This window comes from Lagopus leucura, unplaced genomic scaffold (assembly GCF_019238085.1).
Source record: "Lagopus leucura isolate 7727_CA_CO unplaced genomic scaffold, USGS_WTPT01 Super-Scaffold_100019, whole genome shotgun sequence".
Classification (NCBI taxonomy): domain Eukaryota; kingdom Metazoa; phylum Chordata; class Aves; order Galliformes; family Phasianidae; genus Lagopus; species Lagopus leucura.
The window spans coordinates 13,044,426-13,069,352 of NW_024962273.1; the positions used below are offsets into that span (position 1 = coordinate 13,044,426).

The 24,927-nt window shown below is 44.2% G+C and overlaps 1 protein-coding gene across 10 annotated transcripts in view; it reads right to left on the reverse strand.

Annotated features, from left to right (window-relative positions):
• Nucleotides 1–266: 266 nt before the first annotated feature.
• Nucleotides 267–24,927, reverse strand: part of BIN1 (bridging integrator 1) — an 84,589-nt gene continuing 59,928 nt past the window's right edge. Inside the window, exons 10-19 of one of the 10 annotated variants that reach the window (XM_042877586.1) lie at nucleotides 23,095–23,145; nucleotides 18,107–18,257; nucleotides 14,859–14,987; nucleotides 11,997–12,104; nucleotides 10,275–10,298; nucleotides 6,296–6,388; nucleotides 5,422–5,532; nucleotides 4,576–4,677; nucleotides 3,437–3,487; nucleotides 267–1,312 (exon numbers count right to left, since the gene is read on the reverse strand). In XM_042877586.1, coding sequence (XP_042733520.1) covers nucleotides 1,205–1,312; nucleotides 3,437–3,487; nucleotides 4,576–4,677; nucleotides 5,422–5,532; nucleotides 6,296–6,388; nucleotides 10,275–10,298; nucleotides 11,997–12,104; nucleotides 14,859–14,987; nucleotides 18,107–18,257; nucleotides 23,095–23,145 — 928 coding nt within the window. In that variant the 3' untranslated portion in view covers nucleotides 267–1,204. The remainder of the gene's footprint in view (nucleotides 1,313–3,436; nucleotides 3,488–4,575; nucleotides 4,678–5,421; nucleotides 5,533–6,295; nucleotides 6,389–10,274; nucleotides 10,299–11,996; nucleotides 12,105–14,858; nucleotides 14,988–18,106; nucleotides 18,258–23,094; nucleotides 23,146–24,927) is intronic. The other 9 variants (XM_042877587.1, XM_042877589.1, XM_042877588.1 and 6 more) reach the window with 9 other exon arrangements.

The following is a 24,927-nucleotide window of genomic DNA, read 5'->3' on the forward strand; positions in this document are numbered from 1 at the left end:
GAGTGTCCTCTTGACACTTTGATATTCTTGCCTTCCTCTTCTAATGCATTAAAATATCAAGAAGTCATGCAGTCATTTCTAAATGAGTATTTTGAGAGTCCAGTTTTCTTAGAGGTTAACTTCATCACCAGCACAGCACTGGAGAAAGCAGATCTAATAATAGTTCACTGACAGAAATCTTCAAAGGAAAGTAAAAAAAAATATATCATTCCACAGATAACAATGCCAATTAAAAACACAGAAAGCAAATGGTTTTTCCTCAGTGTTTTTTCTCTTAAGACATCCTTTCAGAAGAATATTTTTCTTTAAATTTTCTTTAGAAACACATTTTCCTTTCAGATTTGAGTGCTATCTTCCATCTACACGAATTTAAACTCTTCTGAAAGTGCCTACAGGGCTTGTAGGGGCAGGGCATCATTCCCATCAGGTAGATGGCATCTGCTCATTTTGTCTTGTTTGTCCTCTTCAATTCCTCCATTCCCTTTAGCTCTCGCAGGCCAATACACTACTGTGAGAATTTAATGCTTGCAGTTGAAAGAACTTTGGACTGAGCACAGCTTGACACATTTCACCTCCATGTCATTACCACGTAGTTTCTCCTTTCTCTACACATATAAAATTAGTTTGCATAACACTGTCTTAAAGGAAGAAAATAAAATACACACACATACATTGTATTGGTGAACACTATACACTAAATATTTTTTTCAACAGCATCACAGGAAGTTTGGCCTACTGTAGGTTGATCTTGTGGGGAAGGCTGAATTTTTCTAGTTGCCATGCAAGCCACCTTCAAGACGAAACAGGTGAACCCACCCAAGAGCAAAAGCTCTCAAGCCAACAGACAAACACTGCCTTTCCAGGGGTCGGACTGACATCACGCCAATTCAGTCAATGCAGCATTTAAAGAACCACACTGAGTTGCTTCTGTGTCAGTCCTCTGAATTCAAACGCTGTTAAACCGAAGGAGGAAGAGCGTAATCGGTCTGCCTTAGTAGTAGTAGTATTTATATATTTTGATAACGCTTTGAATTGCAATTTACTTCTGAAACCTTGCCCTTTGAAAAGCACACACCCTTTAAGTTGACAATTTTTTCAGGCTTCTGTTCCTTTAAAATTCTCTTTGTTTTTACTGCTCTTTTTCAATTATCTACCAGAAAACTTGCTTTCTTCCAGCAGAAACGTGGCTGGCAGGCTCATGCTTTCACTGCACCCGCTCTGTGAAATTCTCTGGGAAAACCCCTCGGCATTGGTCAAGTTCCTTATGCTGGATCCAGTCAGACTCCTTCACACCCATCAGCCATCCTTCATCCTAGAGGAGAAGACAGAGATAAGACGTTGAGGGTGAGATAAGAGTGAGGATTTTTTTTTAGAGTGCAGGCCAAGGAGATGTCAAGGCACATCGAAGCCATGCTCATGGTTGGCTTGGAGAGATCCAGGTAGAGGATTGAGGAGCGGGAGATAAGTGTTTTTGTTTCCTTTTAAACAGAAAAGGCCACATTCCAAAGTCAGCACTAAAACTTGCCTGACCCAGAGCATTTGGAAGCAATGAAATGTACACAATCCACAAGTGCAACAGAAACATTTCATTATTCACATCCAGTGCAGCAGGAGACATTCTCTGGAGCAATGGGATCCAATCATCTGCCCTACCTTTCAACTACCTAAACACAATGGGTTTGATGTTCTCCATCATCAGGAAAGAAATGGGCACCTCCACAGGGCACAGGTCTTCAGAAAGACCCATTTTCTGGTGCTCTGGAAGTGCTCATCTTCTGCTCCTGTTTGAATAGCATTTGACGCAGCTTACACAACAAAATGAGTCTTGCTATAACACAAACAGGGTCTAAGAAAACTGAGAGCTGAGGAGCTCAACATCTAATCCCAAAACCCAGCAAGCTGTTGGGCTTGATGCAAAACGTGGTTGGAAGAACTCCCCATACACAAGCATCCTCCTAGCCATTAAACCCACAGACATTAAACCCAATCCTCTATAAACAGGGATGACTTTTCACTGAAGCAAAATGAGTCCTGCCTGGTAGAACCTGCTCAGGAGGAGAACCAGTCTTCCTTCCATCTCCGTGCTCTCTGCAAAGCATCCAACATTGAGATTTCTACTCAATTTGAAGAACATGAGGGAAGTGAGATATTCCAAGTGAGATGGTTGCACTGTTTGTGGCTCAGGTGTGCAGCTACCCAGTTGAACGCATGCCTTGAACTACTCCCACCTCTGCATGCCACCCACCCCTGCAACCTGCAAGTGCTCATGCATGCCATTTGCAGTGGGGCAGCCTATGCATCAAGACCACAGCATGAGGCAATGGAGCTGTATGAAGGACCACTGCCTTCAAACTTAACAGCTTGCTCTGCATCTGCTGCTCTAGGCAAAGCATACACCAGGTTCATTTAGAGCTATGTCAACACATTCAGCTTCATAACTTGCCAGAGCAGAAATACTCGGGCAACCAGATGCTCTAAGCTGTGGAAAAATGGGGCATGCTTGTATGCAGTTCACACAGTTGTTCTGACTCGCTCCTGGAACCAGCAGGAGTTACCTGTGAATTTTAGCAATGACACACACTGCCTCCCTTCAAACATATTCTTTAAAAACATACCTGCACAGTGCAGGAACAATGCAGCCCACATCAGGGGTGATCCATGGGGCATGTATTGCTTTCTACTGCCATGTTATTGCTTCTGCTCTCATGCTTGTGTGTTTCCAAGTGGCAGTAGCTCAGATCAGCCGCTGTACCTGAGTTCCCTGCTCCATGCAGGCTGCATTGGGTGCCTGCAGGCTCAGACAGCCCTTGCTGCTGCCTTAGAGTTGAGCATTCAGGGGATGTCAGGGGAATGACGTGAGTCAGGAGCCCATCTGCAGAAGCCAGCTGCAGGGGCTGCAGACAGACTGACATGCCATAAATCAGGAAGACAAACTACTAGGCAGAAGGCGCTGGGCGCAAGTGCCTGGAAGGCAGCTTCCAAGCTCACAGCACAGCAAGCACAAAAGCTCATCCATTTGCATCTAGTGTATGTGCCATACAGCATGCATCACTCCCACAGCATCAGGCTTCAAAAGGATCTCCTCAGCTACAGGGATCAGACACTGGGACCTAGATTGACTCCTGACTACTCTTAACATCATATGAAGTGCCAGATTAGAAGCACTGCTGCCCTCAATGCCTTCTGTCAAGGGAGATGACTCCAGGCCTGCTCAATGAACACAGACACCTAAGCTGCAAGATGGGGACATGGCTCACAGTCTATTATCCTAGGCTTTCTCCACCCACGTGCACAATTCATGCACATGTTAACAGCCAAGATTTTCTGGCTGGGTATGGTAAGGGTTAGGGAAATGAGCTGTAGCACGCTATACACTGTAGAGAGTTAGAGGGCTTCAGTGCAGCTACAGCATTTGTTAGCAACACTCAGAGCTCACCCTCTGCAGCCTGGAGAGTCTCGAGTTCATGGCTGTTGCACCCACATCCAGCTAGAGTGCAAACATAGGGCATTGAAAAACTCTGTTCCATAAATGCCATCTCCTACCATTGAAACCAGAGGAGCTGCCCTTCATTTCCCATCCAAAAAGTCTTATGAGATGGAAATGCTCATAAATGCTTGTGCAGGGCAGTCCCACCCACTGAAGAGTCTTGTCTGTGGAAGGAATCACTGCTTCTTCCCATACAACCCTTCCTCACAGAGCATTCTGCGCTGTGGGAAATACCAATGTATTACAGATCCCGTTTTGCAAGCAGCAGCAAGATCTCCCTCTGTAACTCACAAAGTCAACAGCTGAGCCACATGAATCACATCATCTTTGAACTACACTGTTCCTTTACCCCTTATGAAATCCTAATCTTGTCAAAACCGAAGAGGCAGTGACTTCTGAATCAACTGGAAGAATTCCCTTCCTTTTCCAAATGAAGATCTGAGATCTGAGCTTGATTTTTACAAAATCACCACTTCTCTCAGCCAAGATAGTAAAACTGCTGCAGTCTCTATCAGCTGGAAGCCCTCAAACATAGCAAGTGAGGAGGATTTACTCGAGACTTTTAGAAATAGCTGAGATTAAAGAAAAAAAAAACTGCCAATTAAATCCAGGCCAGAGAAAGACAGGAAGCATGCTCTCTGGAGTTGGGCATCCTGCTCCAGCCTGTGGTTCTGCTGCCATCTCCTGGCCACACACTATCTTTTGGAAAACTTTGGGTGGTTCCTGCCAGCTCCACGGTCTGCACTGCAGTGTTCACAGATACTGTGCACGAAGATCAGGAGCTAAATTTGGGCTCTGTTTGGCTCCCTGTGAAGAAAGCCATTGCCTTAGCTCAGATGCCCCGATAAGGGCAGGACACCATGGCTGCTTCGCATGCTTTATGCAGGATAATGTCTCCACTTTCCAGTCACAAGCCATCTTCCTCTGTTGCAGGAAGACAAGGACAGGAACAACTGGCTTTGCAGCCAGCTTCCAGCCACAAACTGATGACTCTGCATACAGCCAGACTGTTAGTGGAAGAAGAAGCAGCTCCAGAAATCCCTTTGGCTCATCCCAGCCCAGGCACAAACCCAGTCTTCCCTGCTCACCTGCTCCTCAGGGTTCTCAAATGGAATCACAAGCACCACATCCCCGGCCTTCAGCTGCAACTCATCACTGTCGGTAGCTGTGTAATCATGCATAGCCTGGACCTATAGCCAAAAAAAGAGGAGAGCCACACGCGTGTTAATACCGACCAGCACAGTCACAGGAGCATCCCGGTGACTCATTCAATTAGTTATGCAACAGCACCTGCACATCCTTCCTTTAGATGGCTGTGTTTCCAGGTGTTCCCATGGTGCAGACCTAAGATTTGCATTCACTCAAGTGGTGCCCTGTGTTCTTTCAGCATCTGGATTTCAAGAGTATTAGAGGTCATAGCCTCCCCACTCTGTCACCTATGCTTACTCTCCCTGTTTGATACAAGAGCATCAGTTTGGAACTTCAGGTGATTTTCTCCTGTTGTATTTCTCTTTCTTCCATCCCGTCTACTATCAAGATCTGTGTTATAGTCTTTCTGTTTCAAGCCAAAGCCCTTCACTTCAACTACTACAATAATATGCAACTGCTATAACAAACTATAATTCCGCCCATAATCAGTCAGAATGCAATGACCCTCCTATTGTTCTCCCAAGTTTAGCCATCCTTTTGCTTTTGGTGGATTTCCCAGAAAAAGCCATATGAGAACATAACTGAAATAGAAAAAAAAAAAAAGAATTCCTACACCAGATCAGACAAACAAAAAAGGAGGCTGTCACTTCATGGGGCATGATGCATTTGTGATGCCTTGCTACCAAGACCCTTCAATGTGACATATCCCATGGTCACACTTAGTGAATGTAGTTAAACTGTTACTGGAACTAAATCACCATGTTGTCCCACCAGCATGCACTCACCTTGAACAGAAATCCTGGTGGCATGTCAGCTCTTTCAGAGGAGGCGCCTCCTTCCACAGTGCCATTGACAGTAGCAGGGAAAGTCTCCACAACGACAGCGGGCAGAGAGCTCTGGTAGGTAGCAGCCAGGGAAAGAAAAGGACCATTGAGAAAGGAGAATCCAAGATGGGCAGCTCACTGATCCATATTGAAGGATTCACATCAAAACTATCCATAACCCAGTTGGGAATACCAACTCCATCCAAGTTTCAGTGGGTTTTCTCAACAGTGACAAGAACACTTCAAATGGCAGTAAAGACTGCTGCCCTTCTTTGCTTATGGCTGCAAAGTTCATGGAGGATTTAGAGCATTTTTCTGGGACCACACTTGCAGTATTTTCCATTTAATGCAGTCACAAAGCAGTCCTTGTAAAGTCCATGAAGAACAAGTCACAAGTGACAATCTATAAGAACCAAGCAGCCATAAAATGGACCTACTCCAGCCCCTAAAAACATGATAGTGTCAAAAGAGAGGAGATCTGGTTATTCAGGAGGTATAGGCAGAGCTCAGGGAGGTAAAGTAAATGGTGGGAAAAGAGGAGCCCATCAGACAATGCAAGCTTAATATAGAAGGGGCTGTAGGCTGGCTTCATGACATGAACAAATAGAAGGCTCTTTTTAAAGATCTTCCAGCTGAGCTTATCTCTAAGCATCACACAGGGAAAATACAACAGCTAACTCTGGCCTTTGAGCAAGACCATTGCAACTGCTGAAGCGGCAAGGGTACATTTTTCCAAGCCATTGCAAAACTCTTTTCTCAGCCTAGTTACCCATATGTCGGCTGTATGACAAAGAGAAGTGGTGGAGAAGCAACTACTTTCTCTTGAGGTACTTACCGATCCTGAATCACCTTCAGTTTTAGATGCTTCAGCTCCAGCTGCTGCTTCAGATCCAGCTGCTTCAGCTCCTGCATGGGCTGCTTCTGTAGGCTGCAACACAGAATCCATTCAAGTGGAGTTACTCTCATTACCGTCATATCTGTGTGCAGAAAGTACAGCTCAGTCTGTCCAAGTGCTCCCTACACGGTTGATTGCTGCCATCTGCTGACAAACAGGTGAAGAACTTCAGTTCTCACTACATCTGCCTCCCAATTGTCTGCAGCCTAGAGAAACCACAGTAAAGCCTGAATCCCCTCTCAGCCACACAAGAGACAATACTGCAGAAGAAACAATGCAATCCCCAGAACCTGCATGCCTTTTCTTTTCAGGATTTAACATACTGACTTACATACACAGTATCTGTTACTACATCTAGATTTCCACTTGCATGTGAATACGCAGTGTGAATGCTCACATGCCAACAGGGATCAACCCATAGGCTATTTCCAAGCATCAATAATCAGGGAACGTTTGAGCCTTCATATACTCCCAGAAAAAGAAGAGCATGGTAATAACATGTCCAGATGTGGAACTTTGTGTGGACCTAGCATCTTTATAATGTTAGCTTTGAATGAAACTCAACTGAAAACTATGCTAATTTTAATCCAGTTTGATTCTGGACAGGCCCAAAGAGTCATGAATTTGGATTGTTTGTAAGAATTTGCTATGACTATTCTGCATGGTGTCTGCGTGGTTGGTAGGGAAGAATCTAATGCACAAAAGCTACCTCCACCAGGAGCTATTCAGCATCACTTACAAACCACTGCCCAGCAGAGATTGCTCCTGGAAGTAGGAGCACAGCAAAGAATGAGCTCTAGTACTCATCCAGAGCTTCAAGCTTCTGGTCTCTCACACCTGATACCAAGCTAGCTTTGTTTTAATGCAAAAATAAAGACATTCATTTGCCCCTCCCAGAAACTGCAGCAGCATAGGAATTAAGTTGGATCTGGAAGCATTAATACTTCCAGCCAGACAGCATTAGAAAGACTCCTGACAAGAATCTCACGGGCCTAGTAAGGTCTGTTTTCTAATTTAATGCCTGGAAGCATTCACTGCCCATCTATATTTATTCAATCATAGCACAGACAACTCTTTGTATAATCTAACTAGATTCCTGCTTCAAACTTGCACAATAGAAACCACTAATACAGACACTTCCATTTTTAATACGTGAATAAACAAGTTTTTACATGCCTGCATGATTCATACATTTGGTAAGCACACGTACCTCCAAATACAACCATTTTCAAAGCAAAGCACTGCCCAAATATCCCACTATTGCAATTCTCCTAGTCCCAGCTCTATAGAAGCACTCTGGCCAGGTTCAACTGATCAGTGAACCCCCCAGCTTTCAGCAGTTTCCCTGGGAACCCAGATAACTTTGTTGAATCTGGGCTCTGCAGACATTCCAAGCAAATCAATGGTGACTGAAGCTCAGAAACAGTCTGTGGACTGATCCCAAACTCATCCTTCAGACAGGGAGGTCTCCTCATCCTCATAAGAACAACAAGAAAATGCACAGATCCACCAGGTTTTAAGCCACACTCTGAACATCCTTCCTTCACCATACCTTTCTTCCATCTTCCTTCATCAGACCTGGGCTGACACCAAGCCAAGCTCTGTGCCTTCATTGCAGCAGGTGTGCAGCACCAGTCAGGCGAGTGAACTCCAATGCTCTCTGAATTAACCTGGCCAGACCAAAGCATGCACACACTGTGTAAAGCAACAGCCATGCTAACCCCAGCTCCATACTCATCTGAGTACTAGATATACATACTGGCACAACTCTCCAAGTGGTTTCCCAGTAACAGCAGAAACAATCAAGAAAGAAATACTTTTATTTAACCAAAAGCCATCACTTAAACTTCAGCTGTTCCAACGGTGCCATTTAACACACGCTTTCCTCTCCTGACACATCCTTCCTCATATTCCCTCATCAACATGCCCACAGGCCGATGTTGCCAGAGGATATTATAAATAGCAGACCTGTTCCCATCCAGCAGATTCCCAGAGCAGCTTTGGAAGAGCTAAGGTAAATGTATGCATATTAAATGCTACAAAGGCTTCTCCTGTTTAATTAGATTTGCTCCCAGGTTGCCTTTTATCTGGACTCAGTGCAACCAGAATTGGGACAGATGCCAGCACAACTCTATCAGGCCAAGCATGGTTTTTATGTGGATAGGTGAAAAGCAGCTCATATTGAGCCACAGATTTCTTAAAGCAGCTGATTTGCAAAAACAATATTTAATAACTAGAGAAATTGGACTTAAATTAATTCCCCGTATTTCAACAAAAGGCATTTTCATGTCAGCTACTTATTTTTCTATTTTATGTACCTGTAGGCATGCCAAAAACATTCGCAGTCATGGAAAGAAGAGTGAGAACTGCTCACTGCTGCTGCCAGTTTGAAAGCTTTGTTTATTCCAACAGCAGCATCACACAAACAAAGCACAAGTTTACTTGTCTGCAGAATTAAGCAAGTTCACCTGCATCCAAATTTCTATCGTTATTAACCGCATAACATATGGTACAATTTTATCATCCAACAGACCTCTCATCACCATCTAAGAACAATATTAGAGCAAAAACACTTCAGAAGGTTTGAGGAGACAATTTCCCAGATATAGGGAGCTGTGTCCTTTAACAGTGTATGTTCAGGTGGCAACTGGCGTGCTGAGAGCCTCTTGCTGTAACAGTGTTCCCTAATTGATTAAACTGTCCTTTGGACGAAATCAGTTTCCAAAATGGAAGAAATGACTTCAAATACCTTTTGCACCTAGACTACATCACATATAGTTATACCTCACCCACTGCCTGTCCACTTGAATGGCAATTCAAGTGCCAATGCACCGACTTTTTACTTTCCCAGACAGACTAACAATGCTCATAAATCGGAATGACAGCTTAAACACTGATGGCTGATAAAACACTCAAGGGAAACATCTTTCAACAGACTCATGTGAAGGACAGCCTTGGCCGCTGTGAGTCCTTGGGCCAAACTCTCAGCAACGGTAGAGCTGCTTTCTTCCATGTACTTACTCTAAGTAGGGGATGTGGATTTTGAGAATCCAAAGATTTCCAGGACTTGATTCCCTGGTGCAAGTCAAGGACATGAGGCCTGTATCAACTGTATGGGCTACAGCCAGCTCAAGCTGCAGGTATGAATGCCCAGATCACACATTTTCTGCCTACACTGCTACCTGTTTGTCCAGAGGGGCTCATAATCAGCAGTGCTTGATGCATCTCCCAGTGGGCTGTTTTGCAGTGCTCTGAGACCTTCCCAGGCTTGATACATCTAGAGGGCATAAATGAGTGCACTGTTTGGGTTCAGATGCAGAGCATGTAGGCTCTTCCTTAGTCAGAAAGCTCCAAAACTGGGGCTGTCACAGACAACAGGCAAGCCTTGGGCCTACACTTAAGTTTTTGCATGGACACAGGCTGGGTTATTTCACATCAGCCTTTCTGACAATGATGGTCAACGAGCAGCAAATAATGCAGATAACCTCAAATATGCACACGTATACCCAACGGTACAGGCAGTAAGGACCAAGGACTCCTGAGACATTTATGCATCACACACAAGACCAACAGGATATACACACGGAAGGGTGGAGGGTGAGGATGATGCCACAGTGGGATTAAGTCTGGGAAAAAGGTCTCACTATCATGCCAAGGGAAAGATAAGTGAGTTAGCAGGGAAAAGCTGTGGCGTGGTTTGCTGCTAGAGGCATTAAGCTACAGTGCCAGACGTGGCAAACGTGGCTGCCCCAGGGCTTTATGGCCAAGGTATGTAAGTGGGCTCAGCAGTATATGGAGAAACTTTGGTTTGAGGTGTGCAAAGAGGAAAAGCAGAGAGGGAAATGAGACAGATGCAAGCAGGGATGGCACAGGCGTGCACAGTATGTGATGAGAGATGACAGCCATAGGAAGTTCTTACCTCCCATAAATCCCAAGGTAAAGACTACGCATGTCAAAGAGCAACAGAAACAAAACATGTTTATATGCAATTATTTCAGCAGGTACAAAATTACAGACAGTCTGAAGCAGACATACACATTCAACAGCACTACTTACCTCCGCATGGTTTTTTTGTTTTTTGTTTTTTTGTTTTTGTTGTTGTTGCTGTTTTTAAGTGTGCAGATCTATACACTCATCCCCTTCGCATTTCCAAATTAAGCACTAACATATCCGAATGAGGGTCATTCCTTGCTCTGGTATGAAGGGAGACAGCTAAGCCACATTCAGTTATTAGTGCCAGTACTGACAGGAAAAAAAATAAATCATGGATTTGTGGTCTATCAGAGTTAAATATTCTCTTATCTCCTCAACCAGAGTTACACGTTATTTCAGAGCAAGACTTCAGCCCATATCTTTGGATCAACAGCGAAATATTTTAACCTCTCTGCCATACCACCTGCCCTGTGGGAAATAAATCTGAATTCTTTGAAAATGGGGAGGTTTGTGCTAGGTTTAATACTGTGGTTACCACTGTAAAGTATTAATTTCAGACTCTTAAGTGACTTCTGAAACTAACAATAAATGTGCAACATGTTACTGTTGAACAGTTTTAAAAATCCCACTCAGCATAACATTTATTGCATTTATTGCAAATAATTTCATTTTAAAATAAATTCATACTCATATCCAATGTCAACATACCCAATTATTCAAGTTATAACAGGTGATTCAGAACAACAAAAAACAAGCTTATTCTGGGGTATGTAGCAGTGATGCAGTCAAGAAATGCCAATCTGTCCATTTAAAGTTCCCCAAAGTGGCAGTTTGGCACATTGGTGTGTATTAAACTATGCTAATAACTAGAATTTTGCAGACGCAGTATTTTAATTTAGAAGCATCAAACTTTTAACAGAGATCCTACTGCTAGAAAGATCAGCCATACAGGCCCACTTGACTTTATGATACTGGAAAAATACTGTAACATCCAAATTATACTACTACAAATTTTAGTGGAAAGCACAGGCCAAGAACATGTATTTCACACATAAGAAATGGAATGTCTGGGTGAAAGAAACCAAAGTGCAGCCCACCTGTCTCTAGTAGGACAGGAACAGGTACAGGTCAGACCAGAATTATGAATCTTCCTTTTACTTCACTGTGAGGCAATATGTCCAGGGAGGAAGCCACTTCATTATCATGAACAGAGGCTATGTTATACTCAGACAGAAGGGCCTCGTGTCACTTGAGTATCTCTGCAGTTTTATTCATCTTAAGTAACTGCAGACTATCAAAGTGTCTGTTTACTAAAAATCTCTTTGAGAACAATTTACAGCAGGAGCACAGAGCAGAGGTTGAATGCCTACCCATGGTTTAAATCCACACAGTATATAGAGGATGTTAATCTATGGATGGAGATCTATGAACGTGTTGTCAAGCAGTAGATCACCTGAGCAAAGCACAAGCACCCCACAGACAGCTAGTGCCAGACTGTGGCCTGGCTAACAGCCACGTGATTCTCACTGGACTTTCATATGCAGCAGAGAAGACCAAGGTGCCCATCCGCAGGGCATCAGAAGTTGGTGGCTTCCAGCCCAGCCACCCAGAGCTCAGGTCCAAACTGTCACTGATGTGGTTGCAGGTCACACCACCCCTGGCAACAACTCATTTTCAAAGAGAGAGGGAGAGTTGGATATTAACCAACCTGAGAAGCAGGTGTGGGGGTCTTCCCCATAGTGGCATCTGGTTTAATGGGATCAAAATCCAGATCCAACAGGCTGGCTCCCTCCTGGAAGGGCCCAGGGGCATCAAACTTGGCAGCAGTGAGGAAGAAAAGCAGTACGAGCATTAGACACGCACACATGTACAGTACAGACAAGGTATGCAACATCCAGGTGCTATGGCTGCAAGCGTAGAAGACAGTGTGGGAATGTGAACACTTGACGTGGCTCCTGACTCTGGGATGTCTTTAATCACGGGCAGTAAGCAGGGCTCCACTGAGCCAAACCTGAGCCTTTTCCATAAGGCTCACTCACCTTCTCATCTGACCAGATGAGCTCACATGGTGCAAGCACCTGACCTGTTATAGCCAAAAGGATCACTGCCACTAACCAGTTCAGGTGGTTTTCTATTTATTTCTACACCTTACAGCTCATCCAGCTGCCTTTGTGTTGAAAGCCCAGGACAGACTTACTCAGCCACACATCTCAGCAATGTGGACCCAGACAGAAAAACAAGCAAGGCTCAGAAATAACTCCCCAAGCTCCTAATTCCCTTCAGACACAGAAACACGTAACATAAAAGCTCACCCTAGTTATGGGACTCATATCACTCCAGTTCAAAACGATATTTACAATGCTTTCCATTTCAGGTATCCCAGAAACACGCATACACAAGCCTTCCAAAGCAGCATGCACGTGCTGCTCTCTTCCAAGTCAGCAGAATAACTTTCTGATTAATGTAGCAGCTGAAGACAATGACAGCACATTCACTAATTACCTTTAATAAAATAGTCACAACAAAGGAGTATTCAAAATAAGTCAATACGTCTGCTTTTAAATTTAGCATAACCACAAGACTCTCCTTGTATTTCTCTTCAGAGGAAGCTCAAAGTGCAGGAGGAGTTGACCCCATTTCCATTGATCTCTAAAGTTCACTTGCCATACCACCTCAGCTACCTTTCCAATAACACACCAAATCTGGAAGGCTGGCCTTCACAACTACATCATAGCCACACCATGAAGGAACATGGGAAAAACAGCAATAAAATTTAAGTGAAAGTCTTCTGCATGCAGCCCATACCATCACCATGTTTCACCTCCTTTTATTTTCTCTTACTGCAGTTCTCTCTTGGACTTTTCCCTCCCATAACAACATTCTCTCCACTTTCTGATATCCACAGTTCCATGAGGACGACCAAATTCTCCCATCTCACAACAATAAACCTTGACCAGTATGTTAAAACTGGCATTGAGCACACTCCTCCAGTGCACTCAGGCCATCAGGAAGGCTCAAATCCCAATCTTCAGCTTTGTTTGGTGGTGGGATGGTCATGAAAGTATCTTACCTGTCATTCAAGACTTACATGCAAGGCCTAGAACCTTTTGCCTTTACCCAGATCTCCCACAAAAAAAAGCTCACTGGAGCCAAGACATCTGACAGGAGCAGCCCTGGGCAATGCACTGAACACTAGCGCCTGTTGAGCGCTTCGGTGAAGACTGCTCTGGCAACCAGAGTCCTCCTTCAGAAATTTAATCTGATTGAATGTCACAGCAGATCCCATCCTGGGTCAGGACACTGATCAGGTGCAGAATACGACTGGCTAAGGGCAGGCATTCACATGGAAATACAAGATGCAAACCATGGAGCAGACAGAACTGTCCATTATGATATAAGAGAAAGAAGTATAGAGAATGAGAGTCGCTCAGCTGCCTGTGGTCCCCACGCTTCCAATGTTGCAGTCAAATCATCTCTGCTCTGCAGGCTTTATCTATTGTAATGCAAAATCTGACATCATCCTTTCCTCTCCACTCTAACTTGACTCTTCAGCAGTGAGGTGGAAGGTGGCAAACCAGAGGCAACAGGGCAGCATGACATGAAGAAAAGTTAGCAAATGAGTCACAGATGAGAACTGCTACAGGCATTACTTGTGCTTTAACAAGCATTTAGGGTCAAAAAAAAACAAAAAAAAACAACAAACAGTATATGTGTGTATATATATAAAAATATAAATACAGGTATCTCATGATGCAGCCAGAAATCTGGTCAGGCTCCTGTATACATAAGAACATCTGTTCTCCTAGATCCAACATAGAATGAATTCCCCAAGTGGGCATCCTCTCTTCCAGTGATGTTAATAATAAGGTAAGTAAAGATGAAAATTCATTGCTTGAAAATGCTGTTACCATTTTTAGAGCTTCAAAAGGTGTCACACCTCAGGAAAAAAATATTCTCATGGGAACTGCTGGCTGGTGAAAACAGTCTGTCAGGTGCCCTGAATTCACAGCAGGCACAGTCCTGCCTGTCTACACTTCAGTCACCAATTCCTGTCGGCTTTTCCAGTGCATGTGTGGGCTTTAAAAGTTAATACAAAGCCCCCACCTAAAGAGCACAAAACTGACTTCTAAAAAGGCAAAAAAGACAGGGTTAGAGTTTGGGATTATACAAAAGTAGACAAAACAAGCTTCATCCACACCTAGGATCCCTGGGCCTGGAGAGAGCATATCATGGGATGCAAGGGATGCTACACTCCACATACACTTCCACTAAGCAAACACACTGATAATTTCTGAACTGAGATTCTGGCATCTCCCACCAGCTAAATTTCTCTCATTTCTTCTATGAGCCAAAGCTCTCACAGGACTACATGTTTGTCTAAGCTGCCTTCCAGCTGACTTGCCTTCCAAAATAGCCCCCTATCTCCCTCTTTGCTTTCTGAGGTCCAATGCTGAGACTGCCTTCCTCCTTCACCTGACCAGGTTTCATGGCGTGACACCTCCAGAGAGAAGAAAGATGAAAAGAAAAAGTTCAGAGGCAGACAAATACAATGCAGGGCATAGCAGCTAACCTGCGAGGGGGTTGTCACACTTATCTCAGGGACAAAATTGTCATCAAACAGACTGATGATGTTCTCCTGCTTGATCTCCTTGGAAGGGGTGACTTTTGGAGGCGGAGGCACCGGAGGCCCTTTCCTCAACTGCATGCAAGTGAGCACACGGCCACAGCACAGACGGCGACACCCAAAAAAACCAGAGACAGGAACCAGGTTAGCCACAAAAATTGAAGGTGAGGGAAATCACAACCACAGGCACAGAGAATGGTCCAATCAACTCCATCTGGAGAGAGAGGAAGGGAGAAGGGGAAAATGAAACAAAATTAAAATAAACAACCACACGCCTCCAGAGAAGGTTTGGCATCATTAGTTACACTTCAGCTATGGGCAAGTTTCCCTCTGCAGAGAAGAAGCGTAACAATTAATATGCATTGACAGGACATGCATACATAATTAGAACATGTGCAACCTTCCAAAAAAAAAATAAACAGAAAACAATCAACACTGGGAAGGAAGCAGACAAGTTACTAAGAACACAACTCAGTAGACCAGGCCAGTTCTGCCTCCATTTTCCATACTTACCATACTTAAAGGAATAAGAGCCCAGACTCTGTCTTATTGTGGGATGCCCATGAGGCCAGATTCTGATCTGCCCGGCAATGAGATAAACAGTAGACCATGAAGTCAGAAGGAATTCTTCATGGCATCTTACCATGTATCTCAGTTTTGGGGAAGAACACTTGAATTTCCTGAGAAGCCAAGACTGCTGTGGGTCCACCTCTGCTCTCAGTTTCACCAATGCACATCAACACTAATGAAGTCACAAGTGTAGCCCAAATGAAGACCCCAGAGAAAGCAAAATGAAGACTGACTCTAACACACCCTACTACTCTCTTATCAAGCTAAAAGACTCAGCCTCACGCTGCATCCAGCCCCAGTGGGAAGCTGCAGTAGACCCTCCCTAGATCAACTGATCCACATCCTCTTCACATTTTCTTGTGCCCAAGCCTCAATGCTCTCGTGTAGCTCCAACCAAACTCTGAAGAGCTGTTCCTGTGTTGGAACAAAGCAGCCATACAAGTTCCCTGCAGGCTGGGAGGTTCCAATTACAAACTCAAAACTAAAAAGATCCTGACATTTCTGTGATTTACTACTCTGAAATAATCCCCTACCCTCTCCTGTGTGCTAGTATCTTCGGAGACTTACACAGCATGCAGCATCATCTCCAACAGCAGTTTAACACCATCTCAAAGACAACAGAACTGCATATTGATGTTGGGTTGTACCTGAAACTGCGCAAAGCATGAAGAACTTTGCTGACTAGAATAAATCCCCTAAAGTCTTTTTGCTGATTTGGATCCCACAGAGCTTTATCGGTCTAAAAATTCAATACAGCTCTGCTGTTTTCAGAAGTGCCTTTACAGTATTTCAGTGGTGTAACTGAGAGCAAAAGGTGAACCTTTGAAATTTCCCAGACCCCTCAAGCCCTGTGTCACCGCCAAACTACTCGGTGTGGAGTGCTGCAGTCAAGTTCCAAGACACAGAAACTCCAGAACAGCTGTTTTTCCTCCCTGTGGAATCAGCACCAACTCTTGGCACCTAGGAAGCATAGAATGGAGCTCTTGTTCTTCACTGTATTGAGGTCTAGAAAATGAATTAAATGTAAAGTAGAAAAGAGCTGCCAGCTGGTGGCAGCACACACTGCTAAACACCATTTCAGTCTTGCCTTGACTCTCCAGAAGCTCTGCTGGAATATTCTGCTTGCTCAACATGGGGCGGCCTCCAGCCCCATTCCTGTGGGCAGGAAGGCAGCAAGTGAATGAGCAAGCACTTGCAGCCTGGCAAAAACAAGGTCTATGTGCGCTATTTAAAGGAAAGGGAAAACAAGTCTGAGTGAAGTCTGCAGTGAAAAGCTCAATAGATTTGTACCATTTCTTGTTCCAAATTTCCACCAAGTTGTAGTGATCTCAGGAAAAAAAAACAACAGTAAGGCAGTTCTAGAAAGACATACACTATTCTCTTCCTTTAAATATGCAAACTCCGCTCCAAGGTCCTGGCCTGGGTGGCAGCAGTTAAGTCACTCTAGGCTTAATGCTGGGTATGCAGAGACCCTGAAGAAGTCTTGCAAAGATACAGCCAGGTATCCTCGCTGGAAGAGACCCTTTTGTCAATGTATAAATATCCTTTTTTGTCTCTAGATTCTCTGAAAATCAAAAACATAATGGGGGGAAAAACATTGCGAGAGGCTACTCCAGAAAACGTAGACAGCCCTAACAAACACAGGCCTGGATTTGGAATCATACTGCAAACTTACAACAACAGCAAAGGAGTCCTGTTTTACTTTCAACCTTTTTAAGCAGCAGTAGGTATTTCTTACCAGTTTGCCCAGATTCCTTATCAGATTTAATTTAGGAAGACTCCTCTTTGTTGTCCGACTTACTGAAATGCAATGACTGGTACCAGACATGAAACTGGTCTATTTGTTCTTTCTTCCCACCACACTTTTTTTCTCCATTTACCAATAAGGGGATGGGGAAAAGAAGCAAATATTTTATTTTCCTTAAATCCCAACACGTGATATGCTAAGAAGCAGGCACTACACATTTTAAACCTGCTGCTGGGTGTCTCCCATGTAAGAAGAGGACAAACAAAGGCCTAAGAAATGCCACATGGAAGGTATCAAAAGCCAACTAACAGTTCTCTCCCTACTACCCAGCTAATTTTTCATGGAATAATACAGTACCCTTATTATTAACTGCAAGATCAAAATAATAGATTAAAAGATAGTATACTATATTAAAGTAAAGCATCATGCAAAATACTGATGTTCTGCTTATCCACATAAACACAAAACTTTCTTCTTCAGATTCTCCTCAGTAAGGGAAGTTCTTGGGAAGAGGCAGGACCATTGGATTCCACAGGTTAATTCAAATGTGAAGAGCAAACCTCCTTGCCTAGCTACATTTTCCCTGGATTTTCTTGATCATCCTACCTGATGGCAAAATACATTACCAGCCTCATCCCTGTGTACGAGCAATTCAGAGACAGCTTGGTTCTTCCCTGCATAATACAGAGATAATCAATTAACAGCTTGCATTCTCAGAAATCTCATGCTTGCTCCGCACTGATGGAGAGCAACCGGCATGCTCTATTCTGTGCTCCGTAGCAGGAAGAGGTTCAAATAAAAGCAACTTATGGATGTCTTTGACTCACAGAGCATTGGTAATACAGTAGAGACATGATTAACATCATGGGGATGCTACCTGAGATGGTGATTTTGGGATGCTTGCCCCAGGTGCTTCCAAAGTGGATGGTTCCAGCTCATGGTTAACAGTCTTGGTCTCAGGGCTGGTGATGGGAGATCCATCTGGTGGAGGCGAGGGGCTTTTATTTGCTTTCGCTGGGGTGCTGTCACTGAAGGAAGGGGAGAGAGAGAGAGAGAAAGAAAGAAAAAAAAAAAAAAAGAGAGAGAGAAAAAGAATAGTCTGAGCAAGGCCTAGGAGAAGTTGAGCTAACCAGCACAGACCATTGGTCTTCACTGCCTGTTTGCTCCACTGCCCAGAAGTGTGATGACGATACCTGAAGCCTCTACAAGCTTCTGACAAGCATCTTTGCTGAATCACTTGCTGCCCAACTGCAGCAGGATTACTGGACAGGAGGCTACCCAATAAAGTCCCACTACATTAATATATTTTGCATCAGATATGGGTGAAAAAGGGAAAAAAAAAAAAAAAGCACAGCCATCCTTAATTCTCACTGATTCTATATAAGTGCCTATCTTTAAGTAATACATCTCTAGGGAAGCATATGGGGAAAGGAATCTTGTGCAGGTCATTCTGTAACTTTTCCAGGTAAATATTTTCTGAGTGGTGACATACAACTGACAGTTGTATGGGTTGTGACCAACAGATCCACATGCAGATCTACAACACCTGAACTACGGCAGTAATAAAAGATACGTGGTACAAACTGTCTAAGCTGCAACAGAGAAAAGCAGACCGAGGTTTCACAGATCATGCCAGTCAGCAAAGAAACAGAGAGATTTTGGCTAATAAGCTCTATCATGGAAAGTTTCCTCAGCCTGTTTTCAATGATGAACTCTTTTATGCCTTTGCCTTCCCAGTAGGTCCTTGCTCCTGGACCATTTCTGACACAATCAAGGAGGATTCCTCAGAGGATTAAGATACAAGAAGCATATACCAATGGTGTTTTTGGTTCATAACTTGGTCAGATTTGGATTTTTGAAAGGAATGGCAATAGGCAAATGCCTCTCCCTAAAGGCATGCCCTGGCAGAGCGTCAGGTCTGTGCTTCAATCTGTGGAATCATGAGATATTTAGCTAAAAGCTGGTTATCTGAGAATTTAGATGGGGATAAAGGTAAATCCATTTTCCCAGCCTCAGAAAAGTTGAAACACTTTGGCTCCCCAAAAAGCAGCTTATCTCAAGTCATGTAGAAGCACTCAAACTAACGGGATATTTTAGCAGAAGAAGCCTGGCAAAACTATGCAGAGTCAAAATGAAAATATTACAGAATATTTCAAAAGGGCTGTGCAATCTCATCTACAGGGAGCAGTATTTGCCTCAATTTACAATGATAAAGTTGCAGCTTTTGTAAAGTTAAAGGTCATGCTTTCCTACAACCTGAGACAATAAATGGTGGCACAGACTCAGAACTGCAACAAAGTAGACCTGAGGGATACATTTTTTCTTTACTCTTTCCCAACAGTCCTGGAGATGTACATCCACTCACACTTGGATGCACGAGGTGTGGTGGTCACTGGCTAACATGCATGATAACCTCATTCCTAAACACTCACAAATAGAGGGGCAGTAAGATGAAGGACAGCAAGGCACTTCTGAAAACCTCCCTTCCCAAGCAAGCGTATCACTCTGCTCAGCATTCCAGCTTTCAAGCTTCCCACCCCATTCACTTTGCCCTCAACCATTGCTCCCTCCCACTTTCTTCCCATATACATACAGCCCACACACATTTTCCCACAAAGCACTTGCTCTCAGGTCCACATGCAGGTCAGATGTTTCTGATAACAGTGACACCAGCAGCACACAAACATGCTGCAACAAAATCAGTGATGTTCTATGCCAGCAGCTCTCAACCAGGGGCACACACACAAAGGAAAGAAGCGGGGAAAGAACAGAGAAAAAAGGAAGATGGACTGAAAAACACATACATCAACCTTTGCAGCTCTCCAATTTCTTTGGATATGTCTAGTGTCTTCCTAAAATATCCCCAGAGATCACTTTGACACAGTGGGTTGCATGAAAGATTCTGTGGCATTGTCATGATGGCGCTACAGATTAAGTAGCAACAGTCACAGAGCAAAGGTAAGGAAGTCCTGCTGTAAGCGAGAGCTACCAGGCTTCACACAGTTCATTCACAGCATGGAAAACCTGAAATGATTCCAGCAGAAGTTTATCTTGCCGCTATTTCCATGGCAACACCATTACAGCATCATCTGAGATGGACACAGTGACCTTTCTGAGCTCAGCCTCACTGAAGACATGGGGTCTTGAACTTCAGCACGCCACTTCTGGGAGCTCAGAGTGGGTCCTACAACACCTTATTGCAATGAGAGTTGCAGAAGAATGGAAATAGTAAGAGGACACAGTGACCTGCAACTGGACTGCCAGGACTTGTCAAATGCCCAAACAGTGCTGGGAGTCCTGGCTACCAACTGGCCTATCCAACACAAGGATAGGTTTCTCTAACTACGCAACTGAAAAGATCATTTCTCCTGGTAAGAAAGGAGCTCACAATCATTTTCTAGAGGCCATGAAATGACTTTCTGGTGACTTACTTGTGGTGTCTGGCAGTGACTTAATTTGGAGATCTATTGGTGAAAGACTCCCATATGAGAGGCAGCCCGGTTTCTTCCTCTTGTCCTGCAACGGCTGAGAGGGCCCCACACCAAAGCCCTCAGTAAGTCACTGCTATTTACAGCTTATTTGATGTGTTGGCTGAAACCCCCTTAGGAAAATGCCAGTGCTAATTTTGACTGAGCCTTTTCCAGCTCCCTGAGCAGCACCTTTATTCCTGCACTTGTTGCTTTGCACGGGTTTAACTAATGTGACCAGCGCCAAATCACCCTGTCACCAGGATCCCGTGGCTTTCACAAGAAACCACACACTGTGTGCTGCACAGAGCAGGGTCTTGCCTCTGAATGGACTTCTTGCTCCAAAAAAACATAGGGAAAAGCGTGAGTGTGAAGACTGACCAAACGTATCATAGAAGAAAGTCAAAACAAGAAAGTCAATGTAGCCTGTTGTTGCAGTTGCTTTTTTTTTTTTTTTAGGTTCCCATGAGCCATTGAGAAGCAATGCCAAATCCAGGAATATCAGGCAGGGAAGGGACAGGGGTGTCACCTTTCTTCTTTGAGTCGAGAGCCAGGAACAAGGTCTAATGCAGTTACCACAGGTGAAGGAGAACCCCAAATCCCACCAGTTTCTTTTAGTGTTGCTGAGCTTCCAGACTCCTCACACAGGTCACCTATTCTGAAGAGCAGACTAACACCTGCACGTGGGGTTTCTATGTGCTTTTAACAATCCCACATTGAAAGATGGAACCAAATCTCCAATACAGTAGAAACAGACAGGCCACCTCCTGCCAAGTTCTCAAGTTAAAAAGAAAAAGAAAAAGGCATCTCAGCTAGAGCTCAGATAGGGTCTTTCAGCTAAAAGTAATTGGGTTATTTATTTATTTAGGCATCAAAGCTCGTTGAACACTCTAGACTTATTCCCACATCAAAAAAGAGGCAGCAGGGGAGACAGAAAAAAAGCACCTATGTACTCAGGTGTCTCTTGGCCCAAATGTACATTCTTGCTGCTGATCAAAGAACAACTGAGCCCTTGACCTTCCTTCCCCACACAAGGGGTCATGCATTTCTCTGTATCCCTGCAGCTGCTCTGACAGCAGAACCCGCAGCACAGCCTGGATCAAGCACCTTAACTGCTGCACTAGCCAGACTTTCAGAGCGCAGCAGGAGGATGTTGTGGTTAGAGCTCATCCAAATGAGATTTACTAGCTCCCTCTTTGCTGTAGCATCTGCAGAGGCTGACAATGATTGGAAGTGCTACATCTCCTGGTGCAGTCACGGCAACGCTGGCTCATGGTCAGAGACAGACATACAGAGAAGCACTGTGAATCCTCCTTCACAAGACAATCACTCAATATTTTTCACTTGAGGAAAAAAATAATATTTGCCCACCAGATTCCCTGTGAAATTACCATTCTCTTCCTTCCAGACAGGATGTACAGCAGAGACAAAGAGAAAGGTCAGTGAGAAGACAGGATCAGAAAGCAAGGATCTCAATACCAGCACTTGCTTTTATTGCTGGTGAAATACCATCTTGAGAAAATGTGGAAAAAAAAAAATCCTTATAAAAGGACGCCACGCAAGGAATATCAATAAAAAGAGTAGGAAAAAACATGAATTAGGGGAAATTTCTATGCCATTATGCACCAATCCCTGCTTTGCCTCACAGCACATTCTTGTCAAGAGTCCTTGACCTTGGCTACAGTAACTCTAGGCATTGTGGCAAACCAGTTATTCAATGCCACAGCTGTTTTGAAAGGCAAGCTGCTGATAGTAGCCTTTATACAGAACAACAGAGGCTTCCCTTTCCTGCAGTTCTGCACAAATCTTAAATGGATGGAATAAGACAGTAAGGATCCTCAGGAACAGAGCAAGTAAAGAGCAAAGCTGAAGGTGGCCCTCTCCTACATCACTGTCCTCTCACTGCAGGACAGGACAGACAGTAGGTAGACAGGAAGGACTGCGTGTGAGAGCTGCCTACTGGTCCTCCTGGGCCAGGCAGGGAATGAGAATGCAGCATTTCAGAGCTGTTCATAAGGGCAATCCCTGCTAAGTAAAACTAGATCTTGTTAATCACCAAATTAGACCTTATTTCCCCCATACAACCCAGCATCATGCTTTTAGTTGCACAAAAATAACCAAGCAGACAATGCCTGAGCTTTCACACCACCTTTTTTTTTTTTTTTTTTTTTTTTGGAGGAAAGGAAGCAAGGATTCAAACCAGGCACACAAGCAGTTAATGGGATTATCCAGACACAGACCTCAGCAGGTCCCAGCAGGCCATGAACACACGACATCATGCAGAAGAGCCCTCTCCCATCACAGGGTTAATACGTGCCAGGCTGTTAAAGAGTCCAGCAACAGCCTCTCCAGTTTTAGGAACTAAATCAAACACATATTGAAATGCTGCTCTCCGTACCGGTACCTGCTCATCTTTTTCCTCAGCCTGGCGAACAGTTTAGTTTTCTTTCTGTTGAGGACGGCACGCAAATCATTTCCGTTACAGGACAGCACAGTCAGACCGGGGAGGAAAAGTTAAGCTTCCAAGCACCCATTCAGCACCTTCTTTCCACCCATTTGTCAGTGAGATGCCAGAGTGATGCAGGAAAATAACTGCACCTCTTCTCACATCTTGTCATTAACTTCCTGCCACTGTATCCATCTCCAATCCCTTTCCCAGCAGAGTAGGGCTAGGGAAGCATCTGCTCCTAATACAGGCCACAGGAGTGGTGAGGGCTATTTCCTCCTGCACGCTCTTGTCCTGAACCACAAGGACAGGACAGATGTAGAGATAAGTGCCTCATGGTATTTCCTGTTCCCTGCAAGGCATTATAGTCCTGGAAATCTTTTATATGCATCCTCCTGTAACTCCCCTGAGCAAAGGGTAACAATAGTCATTTGGGGGCAAGACTCAGCTGAGATACCCATTCCACCCTCAAATGAAACCAGCTGTTTCTGGGTAGAAATCATGACAAAGGTAATAAATTCATTGAAAACTCTTTCATGCCAAAAACTTGATGCCACAACAAGGATTCATCTAAGATCTGCTGTCACTACAGCAGTCACTTGCTGGACTAAGAAAGGAAGGAGAAGGAAGGAGCTGGGAAAGCAACAGCACCAGCTTTCACCTGTCTTGCTACCTTATCCTCTTCCAAGTGGATCATGGTAACACGGTGCACAGCAGCAAGAGGATGAGCACCACTGCCCCATATAAGGCTTCAGTTGTTGGGGATTATAAACAGACATCGTGTGCTAACTTAAATAGAAGATAATACCCTCGTAAGATGCATCTTGAGAACGTGGCGTTAGCAATCCAAAATGCAGGGGCCAAATTTAACTTAAATTTCATCTTTCTTTAAATCTGGCAAACACCACACATATTGCCAGAATGAGACAAAAAAAACTTGTCTATGCATGACTGCAATTGGAGGTTAGGCTGGGAGGAGAGTCAAGAGAGCACAAAGGTCTTAACAGCTGATGCAGCCCCTTCCAAACCAATGTGCCCTTACTTCTTACTGATTTCACCTCCTCCCTCCATTAATATACCAATTGAGGACATGGGCTGTGCTCCTGCTCAGCCAGCATGTGGGATTAGCAGCAGCTGGAAGCCAGAGTCCTACATTGTTTCATCACTCACGCATTTGGATGGGACCCAGATGCAGCCTCATCAAGAGCCTGACCTCTCCCTCCCCTCTTGGTGCTACAGAATGCGCAGATTTGCAGTTAACCTACATGGACTGGACCCAGCTGCAGAAAGAAAACTCAAAACTACAAAAAGAAATTCCAAAGGCTGTAGAGGACCCACACTCCTTGCATCCACGCAGCTGGGAAGTGCTCTGAGATCAGAAAGCCTCATGATATTGAGGCTACAACTACATCCACAACACACACAGAGGCAACACATCCCCATTTGATGCACAGGAGGGACACAGGGCTTTGGTGAAGAGGATGTTTCAAGTTTGGAGGGCCAAAGGGAAGGCTGGGGAAACAAAGGGTCTCTTGGTCCTCAAGCTCAGAAGTTGCAGAAGGAAAAAAAGGGAGGGCTGCAGGGCAACCAAACCCAGGAGGAATGGCAACCCAGTGTATGTCATTGGTTCATGGAATTAGACTTTTAAAACAGCATAGATGCTACTCAATTGCCTAAATATTGGTATGCAGTAGAAGTCGAAGCCTACATCTGCTATCCTCCAAAGGCTGGAGGTATTGCATCATGTCTCGCAGCCCAAGAGCAATCTCAGACATGCTCCAGCAG